At 42.2% G+C, this 26,953-nt stretch overlaps 1 protein-coding gene across 5 annotated transcripts; it reads left to right on the forward strand.

Annotated features, from left to right (window-relative positions):
- The first annotated feature begins 1,533 nt into the window (after positions 1–1,533).
- cdk12 (cyclin dependent kinase 12) lies at positions 1,534–20,104 on the forward strand. Of its 5 annotated transcripts, none has more exons than XM_074656187.1 (14): positions 1,534–3,548; positions 5,900–6,634; positions 8,247–8,426; positions 8,519–8,658; positions 8,766–8,936; positions 11,432–11,621; positions 12,639–12,695; positions 12,949–13,050; positions 14,553–14,630; positions 14,754–14,870; positions 14,960–15,091; positions 15,307–15,533; positions 17,543–17,965; positions 19,604–20,104. In XM_074656187.1, exons 1-14 carry the CDS (start codon positions 2,317–2,319, stop codon positions 19,960–19,962), a joined length of 4,143 nt encoding a protein of 1,380 aa, XP_074512288.1. In that variant the 5' UTR covers positions 1,534–2,316; the 3' UTR covers positions 19,963–20,104. The 5 variants fall into 5 exon arrangements, with proteins under 5 accessions (XP_074512288.1, XP_074512290.1, XP_074512291.1 ...); XM_074656189.1 differs by having other exon boundaries at positions 15,307–15,521; XM_074656188.1 differs by having other exon boundaries at positions 1,544–3,548; positions 12,952–13,050.
- The last annotated feature ends 6,849 nt before the right edge of the window (positions 20,105–26,953 follow it).

A 26,953-nucleotide genomic window follows, 5' to 3' on the forward strand; every position in this document is an offset into this window, starting at 1 on the left:
AACAGCTGAGTTAAATGTAGTCACCCTATTTATTTATTTATTTGCTTTCAAAGTTAACTACTAGACAGTGGTTAGTTGATAAGTTCAGAGCATACATTGAGATGCCATACTTTATTGTCTTGTAATATAAGGCCCAACTGAAACAACATAAATCCAGTACCAGAAGAACAGGTATGGGAAGTTTGACTTCAGTTACCATTGTTATCAACTTGACTTGGCTCACATTATGAAGTGCTTATTAAAGACTATAGCTTGCTATTGTATATTCCTTGTTCAACTAATTTATGTTTTAATGCATGATTTACTTAATCCTTTGATTAAGATATACTTAAGAAAAATATAAATAAGTATTCTTGCCTTATAGGCCTACAGAAAGGTATGCTTGGCCTGTAGTAGTAGTAGAAAAGTCTACGTATACTTGGCTTATACTGACAAGTATACAGAAAGGTCTATGTATACTTGGCTTATACTGACAAGTATACAGAAAAGTCTAAGTATACTTGGCGTATACTGACAAGTATACAGAAAAGTCTAAGTATACTTGGTTTATAGGCTTACTTGTAATTAATCTTTTGATCGAGATATACTTAAGAAAAGTATAATTAAGTATTCTTGCCTTATAGGCCTACAGAAAGGTATACTTGGCTGTAGTAGTAGTAGAAAAGTCTAAGTATACTTGGCTTATACTGACAAGTATACAGAAAAGTCCAAGTATACGTGGCTTATACTGACAAGTATACAGAAATGTCTAAGTATACTTGGCTTATACTGACAAGTAAACAGAAAAGTCTAAGTATACTTGGCTTATAGGCCTACTTGTAATTAATCTTTTGATCGAGATATACTTAAGAAAAATATCATTAAGTATTCTTGCATTATAGGCCTACAGAAAGGTATACTTGCTCTGTAGTAGTAGTAGAAAAGTCTAAGTATACTTGGCATATAATGAAAAGTATACAGAAAAGTCTAAGTATACTTGGTTTATAAGCCTACTTGTACTTAATCTTTTGATCGAGATATACTTAAGAAAAATATTATTGTTTTCTTGCCTTATATGCCTACTGCTTACTTTTGAGCCTATTAAGCAGCACCTACTATAAAGTTATGCCCTTATCATGTCAGTTGATATTGGGCATATTCCTAAACACATTTTCAATTAAATTAGCACAAACCAGATGGATGACACATGGAAAGCTTGGAGCTCTCAGGGCCCTATAGGGCAGTTGCCCACCTTGCCTGTTAGTAATCCAGCCTTTGCCATGTTTAAAAATTACAAACCCACCATGATCCTGACCATGATACTTCCCGTGTGCCCAAAGGCTGTGTGTGTTCTTTTCATTTCACATAAAAATATCCTGTAATACTTGAATGGTTAAAACATGTTTTTTATAACAGATGGATGCATCTCTCTCTCTCTGAGCAGTTTTGCGACCACGAGTCATCCAGTAGGCGGGCTCTGCGGTTGTGATAGGCCGTTGCTAAGATACGCCCAAGATTGACAGCGTTCCTGGTTTCCGGTTCCCTCCGCTCTGCGCAGAAGGTTGCTAGTCACAGGAGCCACAATGGCGTTTGTAGTCTCCTTCAGATAGGGCTGTGGATGATACTAAAATCCACTAGCATCGCCCTAAATATAGGCCTGGTTGATTCCCAGAGCCATTGATAATAAACTGGAACATCTACTGCACACGAAAATACTATGATTTCTAATCATTATTGACTTTATAGGGGATAAAAACTTACATAAACATGTAAACAGTACCAACCGGGTCAAGTTTTCAAATTTTGTTCCGAGAAACGAGCGTCCTTTTTAAAAATGAAGGCGTTTTTAGCTTGTTTCTGAATGCTAAAAAGACCGTAATTCTGTGGAATAAAAGTTAACTTGGCACCGGACAAGGACACCTTTTCACAAAAAGGGGACTTTTTCTTTTTTTTGTACGAGTCAGCCCCGCTAACCGCCGAGCTTCAGCTAGCTAGCTAGCTTAAACACTGAGCCGGAGACGACACCACAATGCTCCGATGTTTGGTTGGAATCATTGACTAAGTCAGTGTACATACTTTAAAGGCACTGGGGAAACAACCTTGGGCATTTTTTGTTCCTGCTTTTGACGAACTAATGGTGATCTACCACGGAATGAATTGAAGGAGGAGAAACTGGACGTGAGCGGCCTTGGTTGTGTTTATTTTGTGTTATTCTCTTTCTGCTTAGTAACACGTTAGTTTTGGGAGTACTGCTTCTCCTGTGAATGACTTGCCTGGACCACCAGAGAGGCCCAGTTGCAGGAGGAGAGGTACCGGCGTGAGGAGGTGGAGGAGGAGATGCCTGGGTCGGACCGACACCATGGGACCAAGAGGAAGCCGGAATCTAGCGGTGTGGCACACCAGACCCAGACCCAGGCCTCTGCGACTCCCAAGGCGACAAGCAGAGCAACAGGCAACAAGGTGCAGTTAAAACATTCAATGTCTTCTTCTTCGAAACGCAAACGGCATAAATCAGCTAAACATTTCCGAGGAGCAGCACCGGGACCGGGAGATTATAACACCGATGCTGCTGCGCCACCTGGCGTCAACGCGGTGAAGCCTCTGGTGGAGTACGATGATATCAGCTCCGACTCGGACACTTTCTCAGACCCGCCGTCCTCCAGGCCTTCAGAGAGAGGAGGCGCCGGCGGGGACCGACTGGAGCCTCCGTCACCTGACTACGATAGGGACGATATCGGTAGAGAAGAAGGAGAGGAAGAAGAAGAAGTTGTTAAAGGGAACAGGGGGCACAGACACTCCCGGAAAAAGCCCAAGGACCCTAATAAAGTTAGAGACCCCGGTAATGGAGAACGTGGTAACAAGAAGAAGAGCAGCAAAGACCGCGAGAAGATTTCTGGGAAGAGCAGGGAGAAAGCTGCCTCCTCCTCCTCTTCAGGCTTCTCATCCAAACGCCAGCTCCAAGCAGAGGGTGGTGAGTCTAAGCTCATGCTCTCCACCCAGCTGCAGCCTGCAGCCAGTGTAGGCAGCACCACGTCCTCCACATCTTCATCTCGGAGCAAGGAGAGCGGTGGGAAGTCAGGGAAGTCTCGCAAAGACAAGCAGCAGAGGAGAGAGGCCCGAGGAGAGGGAGGCAGCAGCCGCACCCCCTCCTCCCAGAGGAACCGAGCAGATAGAGCCCACCACCGCAAGTCCACCAAGAGCCACAAGGCGACCCTTAAAGGCAAGTCTTCGAGTAGTAGAGGTAGCCCTCGCAGGAAGGCAACAAGCTCTGCTGCTCTCTCGCCTAGTCCCAGAAGAGCGGCCGGCAGTGAGAGTCCACAGGGCAGTGGGTATGGACAGCAGCAGCAGGTGGATGACGGCTACTCCACCAGGCGGAGGGTGGCCCAGCACCAGCAGAGCCCCGGTCCTTACGGGGATATGTCCCGCCGCAGCAGGCAGAGATCAGAAAGCCCCTACGGCAGCAGACACAGGTCCTCCAGCTACGAGAGAGACAGCAGCCCGTACTCAAGGAGACGATCCATCAGCCCCTATGGTACCCGCAGGTCCTCCAGCACCAGTCCCATGTCTCGGTGAGTATATGATGCTTGCAGCAGGGTGGCTTTATAATCTTGGAGAATATCAGGGTTCAGGTGACTTTATTTGTACCCGTAGGTAGATTTGTTTTTGCAGCAAAAATAGAGGATGACATCCGTATTGACAATAAGGTAGAGCACAGATAAGAGACAGACACACCAAAAACATGACAAAGAGTACTCAACTGGAATCAGGACCCAGCAAAAAGAGAAGGCCACAAGAACAATATAAAAAAACTACTGAAATGTCAGGACAAAAAAAACACAATAAAAATGAGAAAAGGGATAAACTTTCCATAATTATGTGCAAAAGCTGCTAGGACTTATTTTTAAGTGAAAAAATTGCAGCTGGAACAAAACTGTTCCTGTAGCGCTTTGTTCTACACCTTGGGACCCTAAACCTCCGACCAGATGGGAGAAGCTGGAACTCACCAGACAGAGGATGAGTCATGGTGTGAGATGTATTAAATCAATCAATCAATCAATCAAAATGTATTTGTATAGCCCTTTACAATAACCAAAAGGTACCCAAAGTGCTTTACATTAACATCAAGAAATAACAGGAATAAAAACACAACATATCATAAAATCATAAAAAAGGTACATAAAAAGCAAAGGAAAAATGTCACAGGGCTACTAGGTATTAAAAGCAAATCTAAATAAAAAAGTCTTGCGTTTAGATTTAAAAAGTGCTAAGTCATTGACAGTGCTTATATCAGAATATGTTCTAAAGCTGACACACACTGTTGATTGGGCCATGATGAGTGTTTTCATGAAAGTTTAGTAGTATTTTTGCATAGTGACACACATATTGATATTCCAGGTTACTAGGTTACTTGCATGGGTAACCTGCTGCTTTACCACAAGAATGTCCTAATTTGGGATCAATAAAGTACATCTATTTAGCTATCTAGCTCACTACCTGTCGGGCTATTTAAACAAACATTAGCGACCTGCATTGTAAGTTTAAAACAGAAGGCCAGTTTACCCATCAAGCCATCTTTAGTAGTATTGTTTGCATAGTGGGGTTGCATAGTGACACACATATTGATGTCACTAGGTTACTTGCCTGGATAACCTGCTGCTTTACCACAAGAATGTCCTAATTTGGGATCAATAAAGTACATCTATTTAGCTATCTAGCTCACTACCTGTCGGGCTATTTAAACAAACATTAGCAACCTGCATTGTAAGTTTAAAACAGAAGGCCAGTTTACCCATCAAGCCATCTTTAGTAGTATTTTTGCATAGTGGGGTTGCATAGTGACACACATATTGATATTCCAGGTAACTAGGTTACTTGCCTGGATAACCTACTGCTTTACCACAAGAATTTCCCAATTTGGGATCAATAAAGTACATCTATCTAGCTTACTACCTATCGGGCTATTTAAACAAACATTAGCAACCTGCATTGTGAGTTTAAAGTCAGGCACACCTGTTGAACTTGCAGAGCCCTTCTTCCTCCTGCAAATATTTTCTCTTAAAAGGAGGCTTGCTATAAGAGTCCCTAATAGACCACAGAAAACATAGACAGAATCCTGAGGGTGAGAAAATTAAAGGATGGAGATAGTGTCAAGACACACCGGTGACTGCACATTACCTTTTTTTTATTTTGCAGTGCAAAATATCCATAAACCATGATCTTTATGGCTACCATGAGGAGGTTAGGGCACAGCAACCCTGGTCTGTGCTAGTAGATATAAGCCGTTGTTCTCTCTATACCTGGCACCTGGTGGTGAGAACAGTTAACATTGTTTTATAAATAAGAAGATAAGATATATTTTCATGTGTAATACCATGTTCATATTTTTTCCACATCATACAAAGCCAGTCGTCATTTCCAGTTGGCACGTTTGGTTGAATGAATAGAGCTGCACCTTGTGTGTTAAATTCTTATTGTGCAGTGAACAGAGTGTTATTTGTACCGGCAGAATAAAAAAGCCCAGAGATATTTTCAAAATTGTATACATTTTCTTAATTATCTTGTGTGTCAAAGCCAAATGTAAACTAGGAAATTATACAAGGAAGAACAAGCTGTGACTTCAGAGTCTATCAAAGTTTTAGATCCAATCTGTCCTTCGGTTTTGAGAGCAACAGTTGTTTCAGTTTTGGCTTGTTTACGTCTATTAAATTGTTACATCCCATGTCAAAAGGCCATATGGTTTTGTTTTCATTTTGATGTGATCAGTGGCCATCTTGTTTAGTGATGGAAGAGGTTGTTTCAGTTTACTACCCACTCAAAAAGCATGCAACATGTTGTATCATAATCTCTGACTTGAGGAAGGTGCAGCAGAATATGAAATGTTTATGGCATTGTTTTAATAAAACGTATTTCTTTTATTTAGACGCTCTGGCCGCTCCAGGAGCCGCTCCCCCATGCACTACTCGTCTTCTCGCCGCTCCTCCTCTCGTTCCCGTAACAAGAGGCATACTTCCTCCGTTGCAGCGGCGGCCAGCTCCCACAGCAGCCGGCCAGCTAGCCGCTCTCCTCCCTCCTCTCGCCTGCCGCCAACCTCCAGCCTGGGAGCAGAGCTGAGCCGCAGGAAGAAGGAACGGCAAGCTGCTGAGGCGGCTGCCCGTGCTAGTGGTGGTGGTGTTTCCACCCCTCCGCCGGCGCCTCCCCCGGCACCAACAACTGCCCCCGCACTAGCACGTAAATCTGCTGGCTCCTCCTCCTTACGACCCACTAAACCCGCGACTCCCCAGCCAGAAATAGACTCGGCAGAAGCAGAAGAACCTCTGCCCCCACCACCCGCGCCATTACCCCAGGATGCTCCCAGTACTGAAAATGAGGTTACTGCACCTCTACCTTCCCCTTCCACCTCCTCTCCTGCTCCTCCCGAGCCCTCTCCTCCTGAACCACCCGCTCCAGCCACCCAGGTTCCACCGCCGCCGCCTCAGGCTGAAACAAGTGTTCAGCCTCCCAGTGTTCAGCTTCCTACACCCCCAACCACCTCCCAGGCCAAATCGCCAGCTCCAGTTCCTGCACGCAGCCCTCTCCGCCAGGTCCCGTTCCACAAGACGTCGACTCTGCCTCTCCTGCCTTTACCGCCTGCTCTGCTGGGAAACGCTCAGGACAGGTGAGGAGCCCCCCCAACAGGGATACAGACAAACAGTATATGTCACACTGGACACTAGTTTCAATGCATGCTAATCTCTTGTACGGAGTGAAGGTCACATTTTGTGCAACTTACATCTGTGCTTAGAAAATATAGCCCACAGTACATCCATGATAATACACCACTGAAGTCATCACTTACTTCCATAGAAATATAATATAGGAGAGGCACGGATATTCCCATTCAAATCAAAGTAGCAGGATGGTCAGAGCGGCGGGCATTTTTATGTCTACCGTTGCCCTAGCGACCAGTGTAGCGGGCTGACTTCCATATAAACTAAATATACTTTCTGCAAGTCGCGGACTCACGGCTTTGCATTAAAAAATGTAATTCTTCATCCACACACTCTTGTCACAGCAGAGGAAAGCACATGGCTATCGCCAGATGAGTGACAACTTTGTGTGGCTCACTTCCTGTAAACAGTGTGATGTTGAAGCATGGTGGAATTAGCAAGATAGCTAGCTAGGGGACAGCTGGCTGCTTAGCTGTAGTGCTCGTTCCGCCAGGCTTTGGTGCTGCACTGATTACGGAAAATGAGCCGAACAGCGAGCTGGTGGCCAGCGGAAGCACCGGGTCTAAACGGTCCCTCCGCCTGAGGACAAGCTACCTAGCTAACTAGCCAGTCAGGTGTTCGGGAGTCCGTTCTCTTCCCGGCGAGCTGCGAGCAAACACTTAACTGCACCACTGACGTGTGCTCTGTTGTCACCATAACAACTAACAGCTATTGCCATTTTCCATTGTACTAGTCAAATTACCACAGCAAACAGTTGAATCTCTTCTACTCCTATTTTATTTCTATGCTTGTCTCTTTTGTTGCTATCCATTCATCATCATTACTCATGTAAAGTAAGAGCAAGACATTTCAAGACAACCCTTTAGATATGGTAACTTGTGATGAGTAAACGGTATTATTTCTGCCTCCTTTAGGCGTTAGTTAATTATGATAATTGTACAAAAAGTATAACGTTACACATCTAAATCAAACTGACACACCCAAATTCTCTCTTTGGTTAAAACCTTCAGGAAAAATTCCGTTACTGTGGCTGATTAGACGTCTACTCAGGTTGGAGCTTTGATGGAAATTCAAATTTATTAGGTCACAAATCTTCATCTACCAATAAGAATGATAAGGGTGTAATTTGTCCTGCCCTAACAAGAGACTCAGGAGGATGTCAAACAATTAGTCTATACATGCCCACACAGTCCTGAGAAGAGGTCTAATCAGCCAGATTAACTGAAAACACCTGTGGGTGTTCACATGGTCAACATTACTAAACAGAGTAAATTGCACCTGATAACTTTGATTATAAATTATCACAAAGCTCCTGTTAATGTAAGCTCGAAGGCTCGCGCTCTCCTCTGCCCCACCCATTGAGTTGCATGGTTTTTCCTGCAGTTGTTTTACAATAAACCAGATTTTCCCCCAGCTCACTAGCTGGGGGAAAATCTGGTGATCTGGGGTTCACAATCAAGGAGTGCACCTTTTTAAGTTCATATCTAATATCTGCTTCTCCTCTGTCTCTTTAATCGAGTATACTTTTCTCTAAAACTCTTTTGTATTTTGCACCGTCAGTCCAAAGAAGTCCACCCCTCCTCAGAGGCTATCTAGGAAAGAGAAGGAAGTTCGGAGCCGGCCGTCACTCATTGACCTTCCTTTACCGCCCACCCTGACTGGAGGTGACTCCTCACCCCCACAGTTCGCCATCCACCAGGCCCCTCCGCTACCCCAGACAGTCCTTAAGAAGAGACCAAAGTCAGTTTCTTTTTATTACTCACCCACTTCCAATCAACCTTTTCTTAATTCCACATTAAATCTAATCTGATTTTCTTTCTGATGGTTTACAGGATTTGCTGTCCGCGATATGGTGAGCGCAAACATACCGTGAGCGACTGGGGCAAACGCTGTGTAGATAAATTCGACATCATTGGCATCATAGGGGAAGGCACCTACGGCCAAGTGTACAAGGCCAAGGACAAAGACACTGGTAAGGGATTATTATCTGGACTTTAGTCACTGTAGTACTCATGTGTTTTAGGCTAAGGCCAATTCTCATTCTGTCTGTTTCTTTAAATCCTCTTTTTAACATGGCAGGTGAACTGGTGGCTTTGAAGAAAGTGCGTTTGGACAATGAAAAGGAGGGTTTTCCCATCACAGCCATTAGAGAGATCAAGATCTTGCGGCAGCTCAAGCACCGCAGTGTTGTCAACATGAAGGAGATCGTCACCGACAAGCAGGATGCACTTGACTTTAAAAAGGACAGAGGTAAGAAGGTTAGATATTATCAGCCAGAGCTGGGTAAAATGGAAAAATCCTTCTCCACTGCTGTCTAACTGAAGCTTTGAGACATGATGTACTTCTGGCTATTATCAGTGACACATGTTGATGGAAATGTTTTCCATTGAAACACCAGCTGTGAACTGCAACATGTCTGAAAGAAGGGCGGTCGTGTGGATTTTCTTCCACCACCGTTGTGCACATTGCTCAGAGCTGCAGTGATAATCACAGGTTAAATAATATCATGAAAATGAATAAAGAAAAACTCACTAATTTATTATATAAAAGACAGACCTGTAAATACCTTGTGTTTAAAAAAACAACACAGATTTGTTTGATGCAAAAACAGGACAACAGACACATTTCTACACCTCTTATGTATCATTTTGCCCATTGTATCCCTACCACGTATATCACTGCCCATAATTTACTCTTGTTTGGGAGTTAAGATAATGTCAGTCAAAAACGTAAACATTTAAATTCATGTATAGTTAAAAGTATCAAATCATAGTTAATCTAAGCTGAATAGGGAATTTGAGGTGATTTGAATCAGCTTTATAACGCAGTGTATCGGGTTGTAGGTCTTGTTTCAAAATGTGTATTTAATTATCTGAGAGTGATAAATACACGCCCCTGGTAAATATTATTTGGAGGTTGACGTGTGCATGGAAAATCATAGATTTACTCCAGTTTTTACAAACCTTACTAATGTAAACAAATGTTTGGCACCATCAGAAAATGTTAATAACTCAGATTTATAGCAGAAGTTCAACCATTCTCATTTACAAAGAAATTCAGGAAATATGCGGAGTGTTTTTTCTTATTCAACCCACTCTTAATCTGCGTCTGGAAGAAAACCCACAACAACTAGGACTGATATAATTACTACAGTTGGTTTGGCTTTGGCAGCAGATGAAGTCCACAGTGATGATTCACTTGAGCATCCTTTCTTTAAAGATTCAACCCACATAAAGCAGCGCTGTGCAAGTTCACACTTCACAAGAGAAGCTGAATTCACACACAGATTAAAATAAACTAGTATATATGGGCCTATATAATACTTCTCATATGCATATACATTACTACATTCCTGTTTACATTTTATATTTATCCATTTGAAATACTGTCTACTGCAAAATTAATATTACTTTATTCTATATTTATGTTTATATTTTAGCACTATATTTGAACTTGCACTATTTTATGTCTTAGATTCTCAGTTTGCTTTTACTTGTGTGATTTTTCTTTTTTATATTGGCCTACATATTTAGGGAGCATTGTTGAAGGGAGCCTGAGATTCAAAAGCCAACGACTGCTTCGTTGTAATTAATGTGCATATAATAATAAAGAACAAACTGCTGTATGACTGAAAAGAGCGCACAGAACAGTACGCGCAAGTGGAAAAGCATTCTCGAGAGGGAAAATTTCTGCTCCGCATGCACAAATGCGGGCCCGCAAGCACATGGCTGTAATGAGCGCAAGCTCGACCCTCCCTGCACGCTTGCAACTGCTCAACGCTTGCTTGTCAAGTTGACTTTGGAGGCGCTGATGGAACACACAGTGGCTGCTGCTCCTTTGATTGCACTGCCATGGCGGGAACACATTACGTGAGTGTAGTTAACTGTCCCGAGAGTTGCGCCCTCTGGGTGGGGAGTGAGTCTTTGTCCCAAGCGAGGGAGTTTAAGTATCACGGGGTATTGTTCACAAGTGAGGGAAAACTGCTGTACCGGACTGTTGCGGTGAAAAGGGAGCTGAGCCGGAAGGCCAAGCTCTTGATTTACCGGTCCATCTACGTTCCGACCCTCACCTATGGTCATGAGCTTTGGGTAGTGACCGAAAGAATGAGATCGCGGATACAAGCTGCCGAAATTAGTTTCCTTCGTAGGGTGGCTGGGCTCAGCCTTAGAGATAGGGGGACGAGCTCAGACATCCGGATTGAGCTCGAAGTAGAGCCGCTGCTCCTTCGCGTCAAAAGGGGCCAGCTGAGGTGGTTCGGGCATCCGATCAGGATCCTCCTGGACGCCTCCCTTTGGAGGTTTTCTGGGCACGTCCAACTGGTAAGAGGCCCTGGGGTAGACCCAGAACACGCTGGAGAGATTATATATCTTGGCTGGCCTGGGAATGTCTCGGGGTCCTCCAGGAAGAGCTGGAAATCGTTGCTGGGGAGAGGGATGTCTGGAATTCCCTGCTTCGCCTGCTAGCCTTAGCCTGATAAGCGGACGAAAATGGATGGATGGAAATATACATTGCGTTGTTCTGTAGCTGGCTGTGCAGTTATGACAAAGCACAATGGTTTGCACAATTTCAGTAGAGTATTCACTGTAGAGTATTCTAACCTACTGAGAAGCAAATTTAAAGCTAGTTTAAATTTTCTGAGCTGGTCAAAGCACATAGCAACCCTCTCGTCACAGGCCCAATTCTCTAACCTCCAGCCTTGTGGTTCATGTTTCTGATTTCTAAATGCACCGTCCCTCTGTGTTTAGGTGCTTTTTACCTGGTGTTTGAGTACATGGACCACGACCTGATGGGCCTGCTGGAGTCGGGCCTGGTCCAGTTCTCCCATGAGCACGTCCGCAGCTTCATGCGCCAGCTGATGGAGGGTCTGGACTACTGCCATAAGAACAACTTCCTGCACAGAGACATCAAATGCTCCAACATACTGCTCAACAACAGGTAAGGAGCAGGAACCGTGGACACCAGGAGTGAAATATCGTAGTGTCTCTAATGTTGTTCATTTGCAGTAGCAGCTATGCCTTTTACCAATCAGTTGTTCAGCAGTAACCGCTGTTTCAGGTGAATTTTGATTCACCAGTATCGCCTACATGTTGTTTAATCTACTTTTTATTAATGTTTGTTTGTTTACTTTAGTGACTCTGATCCCACTTACGCTAATGGACATTAACAGTATCCGATATGATGCAGCATTATCCGCATCAACAACTTTGAACATTGCTGCAGATGGTTTAAAAGCAGCTGTAGTCTGTAAATACTGTAAACTCAAGACCAAAAAGCAGTCGAATGCTAACTTTAAAGATGGGAATGCAAGTGTTTCGAGGTGCGTCAGCAGCAAAGCTAATTACTTTGCTACCAACTGGGCGCTTCAAATAACGGCAATGAAGGAGTACAGCAACTTCTCACAGCTGCTCGCTCAGTACAATTCTGCATCCAATCTACAAACATTACAGGATGCAATGGGAAGCTAAACGAGCTAAGATGCTAATAAAAAGTAGCTGAAATGTGGGTTTTGCTGTGGAATGGAGCATTTAAAGCCACACTGCAGTTTGCTGTCGCTCACTGCCCTGCTACTGTACAGCTGACTGTAAATAGACACTTGGAGTTTGGACATTTGTTACCTGACATTTGCTGAGTTTGAATGCTAACTTTGTTGATATGAAGCGTGCATTTTTCATTGTTACAATGTTAGTGAACTAATAACTTGTGTCAGTATTTAGTAACCTGAAACGGACAAAAAGGAATAAAAAGATTAGGATATTTGCAGTCATGGCAAAGTTCATAATTTTGTTTTGTTTGAATGCAAACTAGTTATTCAAAATAACCTGTCTGGCTCCAAAAGATGAGTTGAGTTGTATTTTGTGTCTCAGGGTTAGTTACTGTCTCAGTAATCTTTTGTAATTGTTGACAGAGCTTCTTTGTTGCTTCTGATCACGTATTTTTGTTTTCTTCGTGCAGAGGTCAGATCAAACTGGCTGACTTCGGTTTGGCCCGGCTTTACAATTCAGAGGAAAGGTAAAACGAGAGTGTTTTTCATCTACATATTTTTCCTCATAAATGTATGCAATATATAAATACAATACAAAAGCTCATCTGCTGGCTTCTGTAATTTAAGTATATGATTAACTGTCTTTATGATGATTGAAGCAGTAATTAAACCTCACCATGACTCTCCACTAGATGGTGGTGTTTGTCACATTGTTGTCCTTCAGAGAGATAGATGCTCTGACTGTATACTGTGTCTCACCGTCGTCTCTTTCCCTCCCAGTAGGCCGTACACTAATAAAGTAATCACACTATGGTACCGCCCCCCTGAACTCCTGCTGGGAGAGGAGAGATATTCTCCAGCCATTGATGTATGGAGCTGTGGGTGAGTAGGACGCCGTCATGGCAGCACATCTCTCTGTTCAGTCACACTTGCGCTATTTCCTCTTTCACATACGTACTCTTCCATTCTATAATGTAGTGTAAGCTTCATGAACTCATGTGGATTTGGACTAATGTTTTGTAGTTGATACCAATACCAGTGAAATTCCATGATTTTCAATACCCAATTTGATACCACAGTAAAAAAACAAGTTTCTTGCCAAAAACTACATTTTACAAGATACATTTGAACACATCATGATATCGTTATAATTAACCTTCGCCCAATATTCATATTTGCTGAATAGAGCCTGAAAGTCTCATAATGTAACTCGATGCAACCTCTGTTAACGTTAGCTGTAAGCTCCGTTATTTAGCCGAGCAGGACTTGAGCTGCCCGCCAGCTGCTGACGGCTTACTCTAACTAGCTCTCCTGCTAATTTCAACACGGATTTGTTGTTCACAAATGTATCGTTATCAGGGAAACGCGTCAATAGCAAGTTTACTGTGTACTTTCAGATTTTAGAGTCCGCGCTTGGTTTAGTTGGTCACTTGTTAAGCGATAGTTAGGCTTACATTTCCCGTCGTCGCCAGGAAGACGGGACGGTATTCGTCTCGAGTCCTGATCCCTGCGGTACTGTAGGAAAGCGAGTACCGTCACATTTCAGAATTTTGGCATCAACTTGGCACCAAAGTATTGGTTCTCTTGACATCCCTAGACTAGTTGCTTTAACTCTATCCCATTTTGGGAAAATAAGCATTAAATCTGATATTTTCATCCCTGTATCACTAAATAAATCCATAATCAGTAGAAGTGAGAACACATCGAAGCTGCATTGTCTGTTTTTAAAAAGACAGTGTGCATGTCTTCCAACTTCGTATCCCACCCACCATGGTACACTACCGTAAGTTGATATGTTTGGTGATATTTTTTTATGGAATCATAGGAAAACTTGACGGAAGAAATAATTCACAGATATATTGAAAGTATATTTTTTCTGCCATGTAAGCAAATACGTTTCAAATACATTATGTGCAGACTGGATGTTTGTAGCACATTGAATCCGTTATGTTTTTAATCCTGAAGCACCGTGAGCTCAGTCAGGAGTGAGATGCTTGATTTTCTTTTCGCCTGTGTGCCGTGCTGCCAAACTTTATTTATAGCAGAAGACTATTTAATGCAAATTGTTTTTTAGCAGTATGTAAAATTCTGAACCTTTGCACCAGCCATACATTTCCACACAACTTCTACACTCCTCTTGTATTCATGTGCACTTCTTTATCTGCAATAACTCATGTCAGAATCTGAGAGGGAAATCTCTCTCATAGGATGTATAGCATTGTAGAAATGTATCTCAATAAATAGAATATAGTATTTATTGGTCACAGTCACGATCGTCCTGTCTGACATTCACACTTTGAGACACTGTTTTAAACTTAGTTTAAGCTTGATATGTGGGAGTATGTATTTCCTTACTACCTCTACCCATCTTTGTCATGGTTCAGGTGTATTCTGGGGGAGCTCTTTACCAAGAAGCCCATCTTCCAGGCGAACCAGGAGCTTCTACAGCTGGAGCTCATCAGGTAGGCTGCCCTTTCCTCAACTCAACATCTCAAGTAGTAACCTCTGCTGCAACCTCCACACCCAGATTTCTCTGTTCCTTCATCACTGAGCCCATCTTTGCCTTTCTCTGTCATTTCCCTCAGCCGTCTGTGTGGGAGTCCCTGTCCTGCAGCCTGGCCCGACGTCATTAAACTTCCACTCTTCAACACCATGAAACCCAAGAAGCAGTACAGACGGCGGCTGCGGGAGGAGTTTGCCTTGTACGTAGCCGTGCTGAGCTTCCCCACAGTAGCTGTGATCAACCCTTCGTCTGTTTCCTCAGCTGAAAAATCTCTCTTCTTCTGTACAGTTTACCTCCTCCTGCCCTGGACCTGCTGGACCGAATGCTGACCCTCGACCCCGCACGGCGCTGCTCATCGGAGACCGCTCTCAGTAGTGACTTTCTGAGTAACGTTGAGCCCAGCAAGATGGCGCCGCCAGAGTCAGTAGCCCCATGGCCTCCGCTTTCACCTTTCATATATAGTATCAGATTTGTTTTTCACATTGTGAGAGATAGATGGTAGGAAATATTTCACAGGTACTCTGTTAATACTTTTTATTGCTTATATATCTCATTCAGGACATTTCCTTAATTCTATTTGATTGATTTATAATTCATGGTTGTGCTATAATAATTTCTTTTTGCTACGTCTCCAGTCTTCCTCACCATCAGGACTGCCACGAGCTGTGGAGTAAGAAGCGACGACGTGCACGTCAGAGCGGGGTGCCCGAGGATGTGCCTGCGCCCAAAGTGCCCCGTAAGGAGGCGACAGGGACCTCCAGTGGAGAGAACAGCCGGCCCCAAACCCAAAGCCCGGCTGGAGCCCCGCCGCCTCCTCCAGGAAAACCGCCCTCCACAGCCATCTTAGAGAGTGAGTTGTCAGGTAACAGCCGCCTCTCAAAAGCCTTTTAGCGGAAACGCTTCTTTGTATTAAGTGTTAAAATTACGGGTGTAAGAAAATATTGATATACATGAGTATTGTTATACTGTGTTTTATGATACTGTATCGATTCTACAAAACACTGTATTGATTTTTAATTAACCTCTTAAAAATCCGACAGCCGCTATTCTGTATGTCGGAGGTTATAGCGAGCTCAGTTTTAAAGCTAAAGCGAAGGCATGATATGAAACTAGAAAACCTAAGGAATCCATTGGTGCCAACCATCATACTAGATTGTCGCGAAGGAGGCTAAATAACGCTCCAAAGTTAAGCTAAATTTTGGTGAGGAAAAACAGGCATGGCCATTTTCAAAGGGGTCACTTGACCTCCAAGATATGCACCCGATTCAACTGTTATCAGGCCATTAAATTGCCGTTATCAGTCGCTATAAGCACCATAGATGTGGGTCATTAGAGGTCTACTACGCCTACTACGTTGTGAAAGTAAAACTTAAAAGCAACACCAAAACTGAATGAAACGTTACATTTTGAACACTAACAAATTCTTCTTTAGGTTTAGGCAAAAAAAACAGTTAAGGGAAAAACATGTTTTTTTTTGCTTAAAATAATTATGAACAGAAAGCCAACTACATGTTGTTGGTTTCAAACAGGATACGAACCCTGGTCTCCTTTGTGAAAGCCCTGTGTTTTGCATCCATCATCCCCGACCTCCACCCTTTAGAGTTTCACACTGATTTTGCGCTGGACTTTTGCTTCTGCTCCTGTCATAATAATAATAATAATAATAATAATAATAATAATAATAATAAATTGGACTTATATAGCGCCTTTCAAGAAACCCAAGGACGCTTTACAAAGAGGGCACACAAAATCATACTGGTAAATAAAACGGAGGAAAAATAAAATTTTGCAGCGGAGAGTGAAGCGGCGACAGACACGCCAGCGTCCTCACACATCCGGGGATTCCAAACAAAAACAACCAACAACCAACCAACGAACCGACAACCTTAAACAAGTTACTACGGTCGCTAGAGGTTGCTGTCATGTTCTTTAATATTTTCTTTCGGTGATCTTCCATGTGAATAGATGATAAAACCTAATACTGGGTGTAGTAGGCCCCTATTGACCCACATCTATGGGGCTTATAGGGACTGATGACGGCTATTTAATAGCCTGACAACAGTCTAATCGGCTGAGATATGTGAATGAAAACATGAGTCTCCCTTTTACAGACACGCCCACTTTATGATAATCCCATGCAGTTTTAGGCAAAAAACATGCAGTTTTTTGCATGCAGTACAGATGTAGTATTTTTTCCTATTCTAAAATGGTCTGTTTCTGCTACTATGACAGTTACAGTATCGCAATATATCTCAATATATTGAATCGTTATCCATGTATCATGATGCGTATCGTGTCACCAGATTCTTGCCAATACACAGCACTAGTTAAAATATTCCGCTTTTGCAACACACTGCAAACTTCGTAGTAGTGTTTTCTGATTGTCCTGATATTAGTGTATATATGTTACCTATGTTGACAGAGATGGAGTGCAGTATGCTGTTGTTGGACTGCTTGCAAGTGAAAAGTAATTTAGAATGATGCAGAAGAAATTAGAGCTGCAACGATTAATTGATTAATCAATTAGTTGTCAACTAATAAAACAAAACCCCGACTATTTTGATAATTGATTAATCAGTTTTAGTAATTTTTTAAGGAAAAAAAGGGAAAAATCTGATTCCAGCTTATTAAATGTGATTATTTTCAGGTTTCTTTACTCCTATGACAGTAAACTGAATATATTTGAGTTTTGGACAAAACAAGACATTTGAGGACGTAATTTTTCACCAAACGGACCAAACAACTAATCAATTTATCGAGAAAATAATCAACAATGAAAATAATCGTTAGTTCTAACCCAAATGTTAGTTTTTTTGTTAGCAAGATATTGCGTTTTGATAGTTTGAACTGTGGTTGCGTGAATGTGTTCAGGCCTGGGAGTTGCTGCAGAGCAGTTGAACCAGACTGAGCTGGCGGTGCTGCTGAATCTCCTCCAGGGACAGACGGACCTCAGCCTGCCCCAGGTGGCCCAGCTCCTCAACCTCTCCAACCCAGAGACTCTCAGCCAGTCGTTGTCTGCCCTCAGCGAGACCGCTGACCACCAGGGGGCTCCAGAGGACCAGGCCCAGCCTGCTGCCAGGTCCCAGCCCCCAGAGCCGCCTCCCGAACCCCAGGAACTCTCGCCGGCATCCGGAGACCCGCCGCTCAGCCAGGAAGACCAGGCCAAACTGCTGGCTCTCATTTTGGGCCACATCATCAAGCCGCAAACCGAGGAGCAACGGGATGAGAGCAATGGCGTCCAATCAGAGGAGGCACTAAAGCGCGGTTCGTCCGCCTCGACTACTGATCGCAAGGGCAAGTCTCGGTTTAGTCTCTAGACGGTGGGGAAAAAAGGGGGGGTCAGGTGAAAATCACTGGGGACTGCAAGAATGAGGAGAGCAGGCTAGAGAACAAACATAAGCTGACAGTTACTCAAAAATCCTGTATACTCAAATTAATTCAACTTTAGACTACCTGACGAAATCAACAAAATTATCAATTAACCAAATGAATTGGGCCGTTAGACGTTATCATTCATCCCCACCCCTTCCTTTATCCCTGACATTCCTCACGCGCTCACCACTGTCCCCTTTTACCGCCTGACATATTGAAAAATGCAGTACCTCGCGAAAAGTCTGTCGAGCGTTTGTCGTCATGTGACCGTGGTAACCGGGCAAAGGTTTGGTGCACATGGACATCTCTCACTGGTGTACTCAATAAACCAGAAGAACGTTTTTTCATTTGAGTGAAAAGAAAAGGTTCACACTGTATTTGTTCCCTTCCACGTTTCTCCTCCCACTTCCTTATTTCTTTCTCACAGTCTTTGTTTCTGTGTCTGTCCCATCTCCACACGTGTTCTCACCTCATTTTCATTATAAAGCAGGTGTCATGGATTCTTCACAGGAAGCGATGTTGCTTTAAAACAGTCTGTAATGTCAGCCTTTTTATGAAGAAAGTCTAATAAATTATCAAGTGGAAATAAATGTTTTGAATCTTTAGACCTCACCTGCATGTGTTTCTTTTTAACTTTGGTTTGTCACACTTTTTGTTTTGTTTTTTGTTTTAAGCTGTTCACTCTGACTCAGATATTAATTCAAAGATGTGATTAGCAAGTTGAATAAAACTATTGACTATGCTGCTGACACTGGAATGGTAACAGTCCTGTTTTCTTCTGGTTATTTCTCCTGTCAAGGAGAAACCCTTTCCTCCTTTGGGTTTGCCTTGCACTGCTTTAGATTGGAAAAGAAAATGCGACTAACCTGTTTTAGTAATCGTGTCCTGACCTTTATAATACTTAAAATTCTCCTACATAAGTCACCCTTTCTGTTCATCCAGCTGTACATGCCCTTCCTAATGTTTTCTCATCTAGTTCCTGCATTTTTCCTTTTGTTCAAGTCGGTTGTTTGGAGGACAAACAAATATAGCCGCATCTGTTTTGCATACATTAATGCAATTATTATTTTGGAACCATATAGTGAATACATTTAGTGCTTTGTTATGTTTAATAAACATCCTTTAACAGTGAGGATGAATCACGTTAAAATAAAAGCACTTTTTCTGTTTTCTACATTGAGATGAACTATATGTGAACAGGTGCGTAATTGTAGAGTTTATCAAAGGCCTGACACATTTTTTGTTTTCAGGTCTGAATATTTTTATTGTTATTGTACCAACTTTATTGCAACAATCTCGACAGATACGTTTTCCCTTAAAATGGTACTGAAATATGTGAAGAGACATTTAGAGTGCTCTGCTCTCCCTCTTGTGGTGAAGGTAGGAATGTCAACATTGTGTAGCTCCATGTCAGGCCCATTTAACAAATATGTTTTTAGTCTCCGTAACTGCAAATTAGACAAATCAGATTAAGGGTTATTGTGTAGATAGTCCACATTGAAGTTAAACATACTCTTTGATGCCTAACGTTTTGTTCTCTGTCATGTTTGGCCCCTTCAGATGGCGCAGCATCAAAAAGGAAGGGGTCCAACCAGGTGCCTCCGTCTGGCGAGCAGCGTCCGCCCTCTCCACCCGGGCCACCGCCGTCAGCTCTCCTCCTTGGAAACGCCCAGCAGGCCGGGTCTGAGACCCAACCCAGCCAGGACATCAGCCCCGCCATGGCAGCTGCCTTGCTCCAGCTCATCTCTCAGCGGGACTCGGAAGCCGGGGCCCCTCAGCGCAGCAAGGACCCGTCTCCTGCTGTGGACGCTGTGGCTGCAGCTGAGGCCCCAGCAGGACTGGGGACCGCTGCTCCTACCGCTGCAGCACAGTTCCCTAAAGACCAAGACCTTCGCTTTGCCCATGGAGCTGCCCGCTGACCCTCAGTCCCCCCCCCGCCCCCCCTCCCCGGTGAGACAGACCTGGGCACCCTGGGGACGGCTCTGGCAATGCTGGCCTGAAGGGAAACTCAGAGGGACACCTTCAGATTAGGACTCACTGGACCATGAGCAGGTAGCTAAAGTTGAATCAAAGATGTTGAATGTCTGAAAAGAAAGAGATTAAGGGCCTCTTCAGGTCACGAACATCACTGCCCTCTGAACAAGCTGTGTTGTTTAGACCTGTGGTCGGTCTGACCTTTAATCATCCATTTATCCCTTGCTCTTTCCTGTCAACTGAAGGTCCTGACTTGAATGAAGTTTAGCTTCCAAATTGAGTGCCGTGCAGCCGACACTCAACTTAGAAAGCAGCTGTGATCTTTTTCTTTCTTCCCAAAACAAATGATTGTCATGTCCACGGCAGTGCCCACTTTAGTAATCTTCTTTTGGAAGGATGAAGTCTTCCACTCTGTGATGGGGTGGTGTCTGCGACAGTGTACTGTGTATGGGTATATTTGCAACCGCTGGAGGACCATGAGTTTCCCATTGAACCTTACATGCTGGATAGCGCCCCCATTTTCAGCTTTGTGCCTCCGTCGTGGCCCCAGCGACCCCTGAATGATCTCGGCCTAGCGGGGAAGTGTGGGTTAAGTTTCTGTTTTGGATGGCACCTACAACAGTGTACATCTGCAGGACTGTATTTTTGTTTTTTTTGTTTACCCAACTGTTATCAACTCAGCTGAATTTCAATGTGTTCTCAACCCACAAACAACCTCTCTGTGTCCTAACAAGTACTCACCTTCCTGTCTCAAATAAGGATGAAACCACTATATTACGACGGACTGCTCCATAATACACATGCTACTCTGCTAGTTGAAGTAAAAAAGCTAGAAACATAATATACACACACAGAAACTGACTCTTCCGGCTTTTCCTGGTGGGCTGTGAAAGCCTCGTCTAATATGTCGTCGCCTCCCTGCCAACTTGTGCAATTTAGTTTTTTTTCGGTGCATTTATTTTCTACCTAAAGAAAAGGATACACGCTTAAAAAAAAAATAATGGTCCATGGTTCCGTTTCCTTTTTTTTTGCGTTAGAAAAGGAAGAGGAGGAGAAAATGATTTCATGTGTCTGTAAAAAAGAAAAAAATATTTTGTAATATGTGTTTTCTTGGTTCAGTTTATTAAAAGAAGTAATGCGACCAGCTCAATTGTCTCTCCTGGCGTCTCTGAATGTTTCTCTACAGTGGCCACTAGATGGTAGACACTCACTCAGACTACAGCTCAAACTACAGGAAGTCCTCACAGTCGGGCCTCGGCAGAACCTGAGCAGTCACTGGTTCACAACCTTTCCTTTCCTTTTCTATCATTGAGTAAACTGACGACCCCTGACTAAGGGACACATTTTAGGGATATTTCATATCATATTCCATTCATAACAATAACAGTACAGAACAACTGATAAACTGTAATTAACCCAAATAGTGAACACAATAACTGCAGGAAGAGATATGTGTGTGTATATATATATATATAGAGAGATATGCTGAGATACAGGCCAACTGTATATTTATTAAAAAAGGTTGTCTTACACCCCTTAAAATCAAGAAGGCCTTGCGACCCCCCGTGAAGTTTCGCGACCCCCAGGTTGGGAACCAGTAGGTTAAGTTACACGCCAGTTGTTTCTTATTACTCTTATATCTGGAAGCTCATGTTTGCTCATGTTTCATTCTACAGGGTACTTCAAGTAGAATCATATCAAGCATTAAATCATTGATCACACAAGTAACACAAGTAAAATGACTCAAACTGAATTAAAAGCACTAGGGCTGTCAAAGGTAACGTGATAATGAGAGTTTTTAGGTTGTAGGCCAGGCTCAGTTTTAAAGCTGAGTGAAGATACTGGCATCATATGAAACTTGAAAAACTTAAGGAAACCATTGGTATTAACCATGACATACTTGCGCTAAATTTTGACGAGGAAAAACTGTCATGTCCATTTTCAAAGGGGTCCCTTGACCTCTGACCTCCAGATCAGTGAATGTAAATGGGTTCTATGGGTACCCACGAGTCTCCCCTTTACAGACATGCCCACTTTATGATAATCACATGCAGTTTGGGGCAAGTCATAGTCAAGTCAGCACACTGACACACTGACAGCTGTTGTTGCCTGTTGGGCTGCAGTTTGCCATGTTATGATTTGAGCATATTTTTTATGCTAAATGCAGTACCTGTGAGGGTTTCTGGACTATATTTGTCATTGTTTTATGTTGTTAATTGATTTATAATAATACATTTACACATACATTTGCATAAAGAAAGCATATTTGCCCACTCCCATGTTGATAAGAGGATTAAATACTTGACACATTTCCCTTGAAGTTACATTTTGAACAGATAAAAAATGTGCGATTAATCGCGATTAAATATTTTAATTGATTGACAGCGCTAAAAAGCACACAGAATTCATAATCTGAAATTAAAAAAAATAAGTTTAAAAAAACCTAAAACTAAAAGAATATGCATAATTACATCTTGAACATGGAAAAGATTTAATACGGTTAGATATTTTGGTGCGTTTGTTTTGATAGTAGTTGTGTCGATCCTGTTGTTTAATTCTTTTGTAGTATCCAAAATGTCATTATTTAAGACTAGAGTTTATGAATATGGCCATAACAATTTTGTCATTGTTAATGAATAATAATAATAATAATAATATGCAGTCTGTTCAATGCCCCTTTTCTCTTTTAATCTGTCTATCATGGTTGGAGGTAAACAGCATTGTATAATTATTAATTGGAGGCTTATTTAAAACACTATTTAGATATTTGTGGCAGTTGCAGACTAGTTTAATATTCCCTGTGAAACACAGTAGGTTTTTATAATTAATTGTTTTCTTATACGCTGCCCAATATGTGAAGTGTATGAGATTTCCTCAGTCAGACCGTATATATATGCATCAGTCTTATTTATGTGTTGATTCTTTTACCACTTGGGTTGATCTCTTTATGAAGATCCTGACAGGCAGACAAGGATCATAAACCGCAGATTGGCAAAGAGAGAAGCCTGCGAGGTTCATGCAAGACTGGCTGTGTGTGTGTGTGTGTGTGTGTGTGTGAGTGTGTGTGAGTGTGTGTGTGTTAGGATTGGCCTCATGCATACCCAGACCAGCTCCTCACTTGGCAGCCTTACAGAGCCGCTTACCCCTCTGGCCCAGCGAGCAGCTGAGCCCTCTGGGTGAGAGATCCTTTCAGAGTGGAGGCAGTGGGAGGCTCACCTGCCCTCTAGCACCGGCCCAGTGTGAGTGAGATGAGACGGTGCTGTGTGTGTGTGTGTGTTTCTGTCTGATGCTTTCGCCCGTCGGGACTCCAAATAATAGTGAATGTGCCCGCAGGGAGTTTCCACACAGGAGAAGTATAGTGGGCAGTGCCAGTGCCAAGTCACAGAGACTAGACGAATAAATCAGGACTGAGGAGAGAGGGAGGTGCACGAGGCTGCGCCATCAATCAGAAAGGCACCTTATGGGGAATGCCCATAAATGTGCCACGCTGCCAGTCTGAAGCACGTACTCGCCATGCATGGCAGAGACGGACGGCGGCGGCATCCAAAATGGAGCCTCCATTTTGGATGCCGCCGTCGCTGTCAGCCACAGTGATTTTGGAGGACTTCCAGACACATAGTGAATTGACTGACGGAACATTTCAGTCAATTTATACCAAATTTGTACTCATGCTCTTGTGTTTTTTTGCATCACTTCTTAGTCCAATGTTCTCAAGCTGATTGTTGGAGTATATCTACAGCATATTTTACCATAATCTCAGCAGCATTAAGTACCCTTTGTCCACTATGTGGAATCTGGCAACCTTGAACAAATAGCACCTCCTTCTAATATTATGTAAAATGATGGACCCAGCTCTCACATCACACATCTGCCTGGACCCCGACTGACTACAAAGAGCACTTAGGAATGTGAATCCTTCTGCTTAAATGTACACCAGCCACTAGATGAAATACTGATGTATTTTGGGCAAAAGAAATATGTTTACTAGTCCCAATTACCAGCAGTCAATCATCATGTTGTTGTTGTTGTAGGAAGTCTGGTTTAAAGTTGTGGAAATGGGCAGTGACTTTTCAGATGCTGCTTTCAATCTGAAACTTTCTTGGCCACTAAAGTTCTTAATTGTTTTTCAGCTTTGCCACAACAAACAATGTAAGAATCTATTTAAAACGCCTGTCTGTCTGAACTGATCTACATTTTAATTTGACAGGAAACTCGCCCAGGATGCACGAAAAAGAGGAAACTGAGGGACAAGGAAGGAGGGTGAACTCTTGACTGGTTCTGGAGGGAAAATGTAATTAATCCTGCATTTCAATTTTCAACATAAAGAAACATTTGAGTAACGTTTTACACATTTCTACAGTATTTAGATGAGCTTTCTGACTGGGCTTCACACTCATCTTTTCAGACTCACATTGACATTTATTAACTCAAGTCCATGTTAACATTCAAAAGTGCACAGTTAGTGGTGGAGATGTGATGTGTGTGATGCCGGCTTCTCCAGACAAAACTATGAATTCTGCAACTGAAGCACTCCATAAAGTCAATCACTCATTTTTATCACTTTTACTCGTTACTGTAATAAAAATCTAGATTTAATTTGAAGTTAAAAAATAGGATCTGCACTAGTAAAAAAAATCTCTTAACTGACAAGATAATATCTCTTACTCCAAATGCCCAGGTATTCCATGTGTGTGTGTTTGTGTCTTTCAGCATGCATGTGTGTGTGTGTGTGTGTGTGTGTGTGCGTGTGGTAGCCCCTTTGTGCAGTGTAAATCTGGGCCGCTGTTGTCTCTCTGAGCCGTGATGCTACGGTTTGATGTTGAGTTTGATGACTGAGGCTGTTTGATCAGTGACTATGTGTAAACTCAGTGAGGGGAGGAAGGGACTCCCACAGTCCCACATCTAAGACACACACACACTCACACACACTCACACACACACACACACACACACACACACACACACACACACACACACGCACACGCACACGCACACGCACACACACACACACACACAGAGTGATCAGACAAGAACAGCTAATGTAAAGCATGAAACTGAAGTTCAGATTTTAAAAAATCATATTTCTGATGGACATTTACACCCTTTCACCCTCAGAGTTGAGCAACCATTTAATTATGAATGCATCTTGGGTGGTGAACAAATTGTGCTGTCTTCATCAGAACTCCTCTTTGTCTTCTATCAAACAAAATTTAATGTCAGTCATTTCGTTTATGGCTACATCTTTATTTATGCGATATTTCGAAAATTGATTGACTTTATCCCAGCAGTGATATATGCTTTAGTGCTGCAACAGCGTGCTTTATAGATGCCATAACACCATCTCCATTTCTACTCAGTTTATAGTTTGGTGAGAAACTGCTGTCACACACACTCGTTATTTCTTTATCGCTCGCCGACAGTGAGACCGACCAAACCGAGGTTTTTTAGGAGGCTTTTGGATCGGCCAGATGATACAGATGTGTGTTGATTTTATGTAAAGTCACTGGTGCCAGGTCATAAAACCAAAAATAATCACATTCACTCCTTTGGGATAAATTCCACTTATACTGTAAAGTGATCTGCTCCATCAATAATCAATAATGGGGACAAAGCTCAAAAGGAAGAAGACATTTACTTTTGGCAAGACATCATTTTTAATGCACTGGTCAATTTTGAGATTTTGGGCTATTTTGCTTCTATAACACATCTTCTTTCAGACTAGTGGAAAGAAAACATCCTAAATACACATTTAGGTGTTGATTTTACTACTTTGTCTATTAGTGTCTGTGGATTTCTTCTGATGTTACCAAAAGTTAGCATTAGATAATGCCTCATTTGCATATTTAAACATAACATTTCAGAAAACTTTTAATACAAAAAATAATTGTCTTAATGTGAGTAATCAACAGCGGACGTTTCATGGTGATATCTATTAGTTAAGATGTTTTATCCTGTTCACCTGTAGTGTCTTCAAAATGTATAAAATTTTACAATTCATATGTTTGAAGGCCATTTTCTCAAAATCTGTTTTTTCTCGTACTTCGAGCCAGAAATCTCCACTTCAGCAACATACACCAAACTTCCCAGTTTCATTTCTATCTATACTCTGAAGTTTTTACTGAGGGATTTGTTCATATATCATTCATAGCCTGATTTATAGAACATTTTATTCCTAAAAACATGTCAAAAACTGATTTTTTTTATGGCTGTTGACAGTATTTTCTGATTTATGGAGTGATGCAAAGAGATATCTAAAATCCCTTCTGTAAAAACATTTGACTCTAATATGTCAACAAAATGAAACAAGAATTTTTAATCCGGCTTCATCCAAATGTTCAGATTTCTGTTCTGAAAATGTATGCAAATTAGCACATATTTGACAAGATAATGCCTCATTTCCTTATTCAAACATACATTTTGAGAAAACTTGTAATACAAAAAAGTATTGTCTTGATATAAGTAATCAACAGGGGAAGTTTCATAGTGATATCTATTAGTTTCATTTTTTACCCTATTCACCTATAATCCATATCTTTAAAGGCAAAATGAATGACTGAGCCAGAAATCTCCACTTCAGTAGCACTTACATACACCGAACGTTCCAGTTTCATTCCTATCTATATTCTGAAGGTTCTTACAGAGGGGTTTGTTCATATATCATTCATAGCCTGAATTATAGAACACTTTATTCCGAAAAACATGGCGAAAATATTTTTTTTTATGGATGTTGTAAGTAATCAACTGGGGGTTTCATGGTGATATCCATTAATTATATGTTTTACTCCATTCACCTGGGCTGTCTCCACTTAAATATCCTTCTCTGACCTTTTAATTTCCACTTCAGCCAAAGACACATCACGCTCTCTGCATGATGCTGCACTTCTGCAAACCAAAGGTACTTCTCCAAGGTCTGAGCATCTCATTAGATCCAATTCA

Source organism: Sebastes fasciatus, chromosome 13 (assembly GCF_043250625.1).
Source record: "Sebastes fasciatus isolate fSebFas1 chromosome 13, fSebFas1.pri, whole genome shotgun sequence".
In the NCBI taxonomy this organism is placed as follows: Eukaryota; Metazoa; Chordata; class Actinopteri; order Perciformes; family Sebastidae; genus Sebastes; species Sebastes fasciatus.

Bases quoted from the DNA above. Each gene is read 5' to 3' on its own strand.
- cdk12 (XM_074656187.1), top strand. From the start codon at position 2,317: ATGCCTGGGTCGGACCGACACCATGGGACCAAGAGGAAGCCGGAATCT. The intron at 11,622-12,638 runs GTAAGGAGCAGG...TTCTTCGTGCAG, and splicing joins AACATACTGCTCAACAACAG to AGGTCAGATCAAACTGGCTG. The intron at 15,534-17,542 runs GTAACAGCCGCC...GAATGTGTTCAG, and splicing joins CTTAGAGAGTGAGTTGTCAG to GCCTGGGAGTTGCTGCAGAG.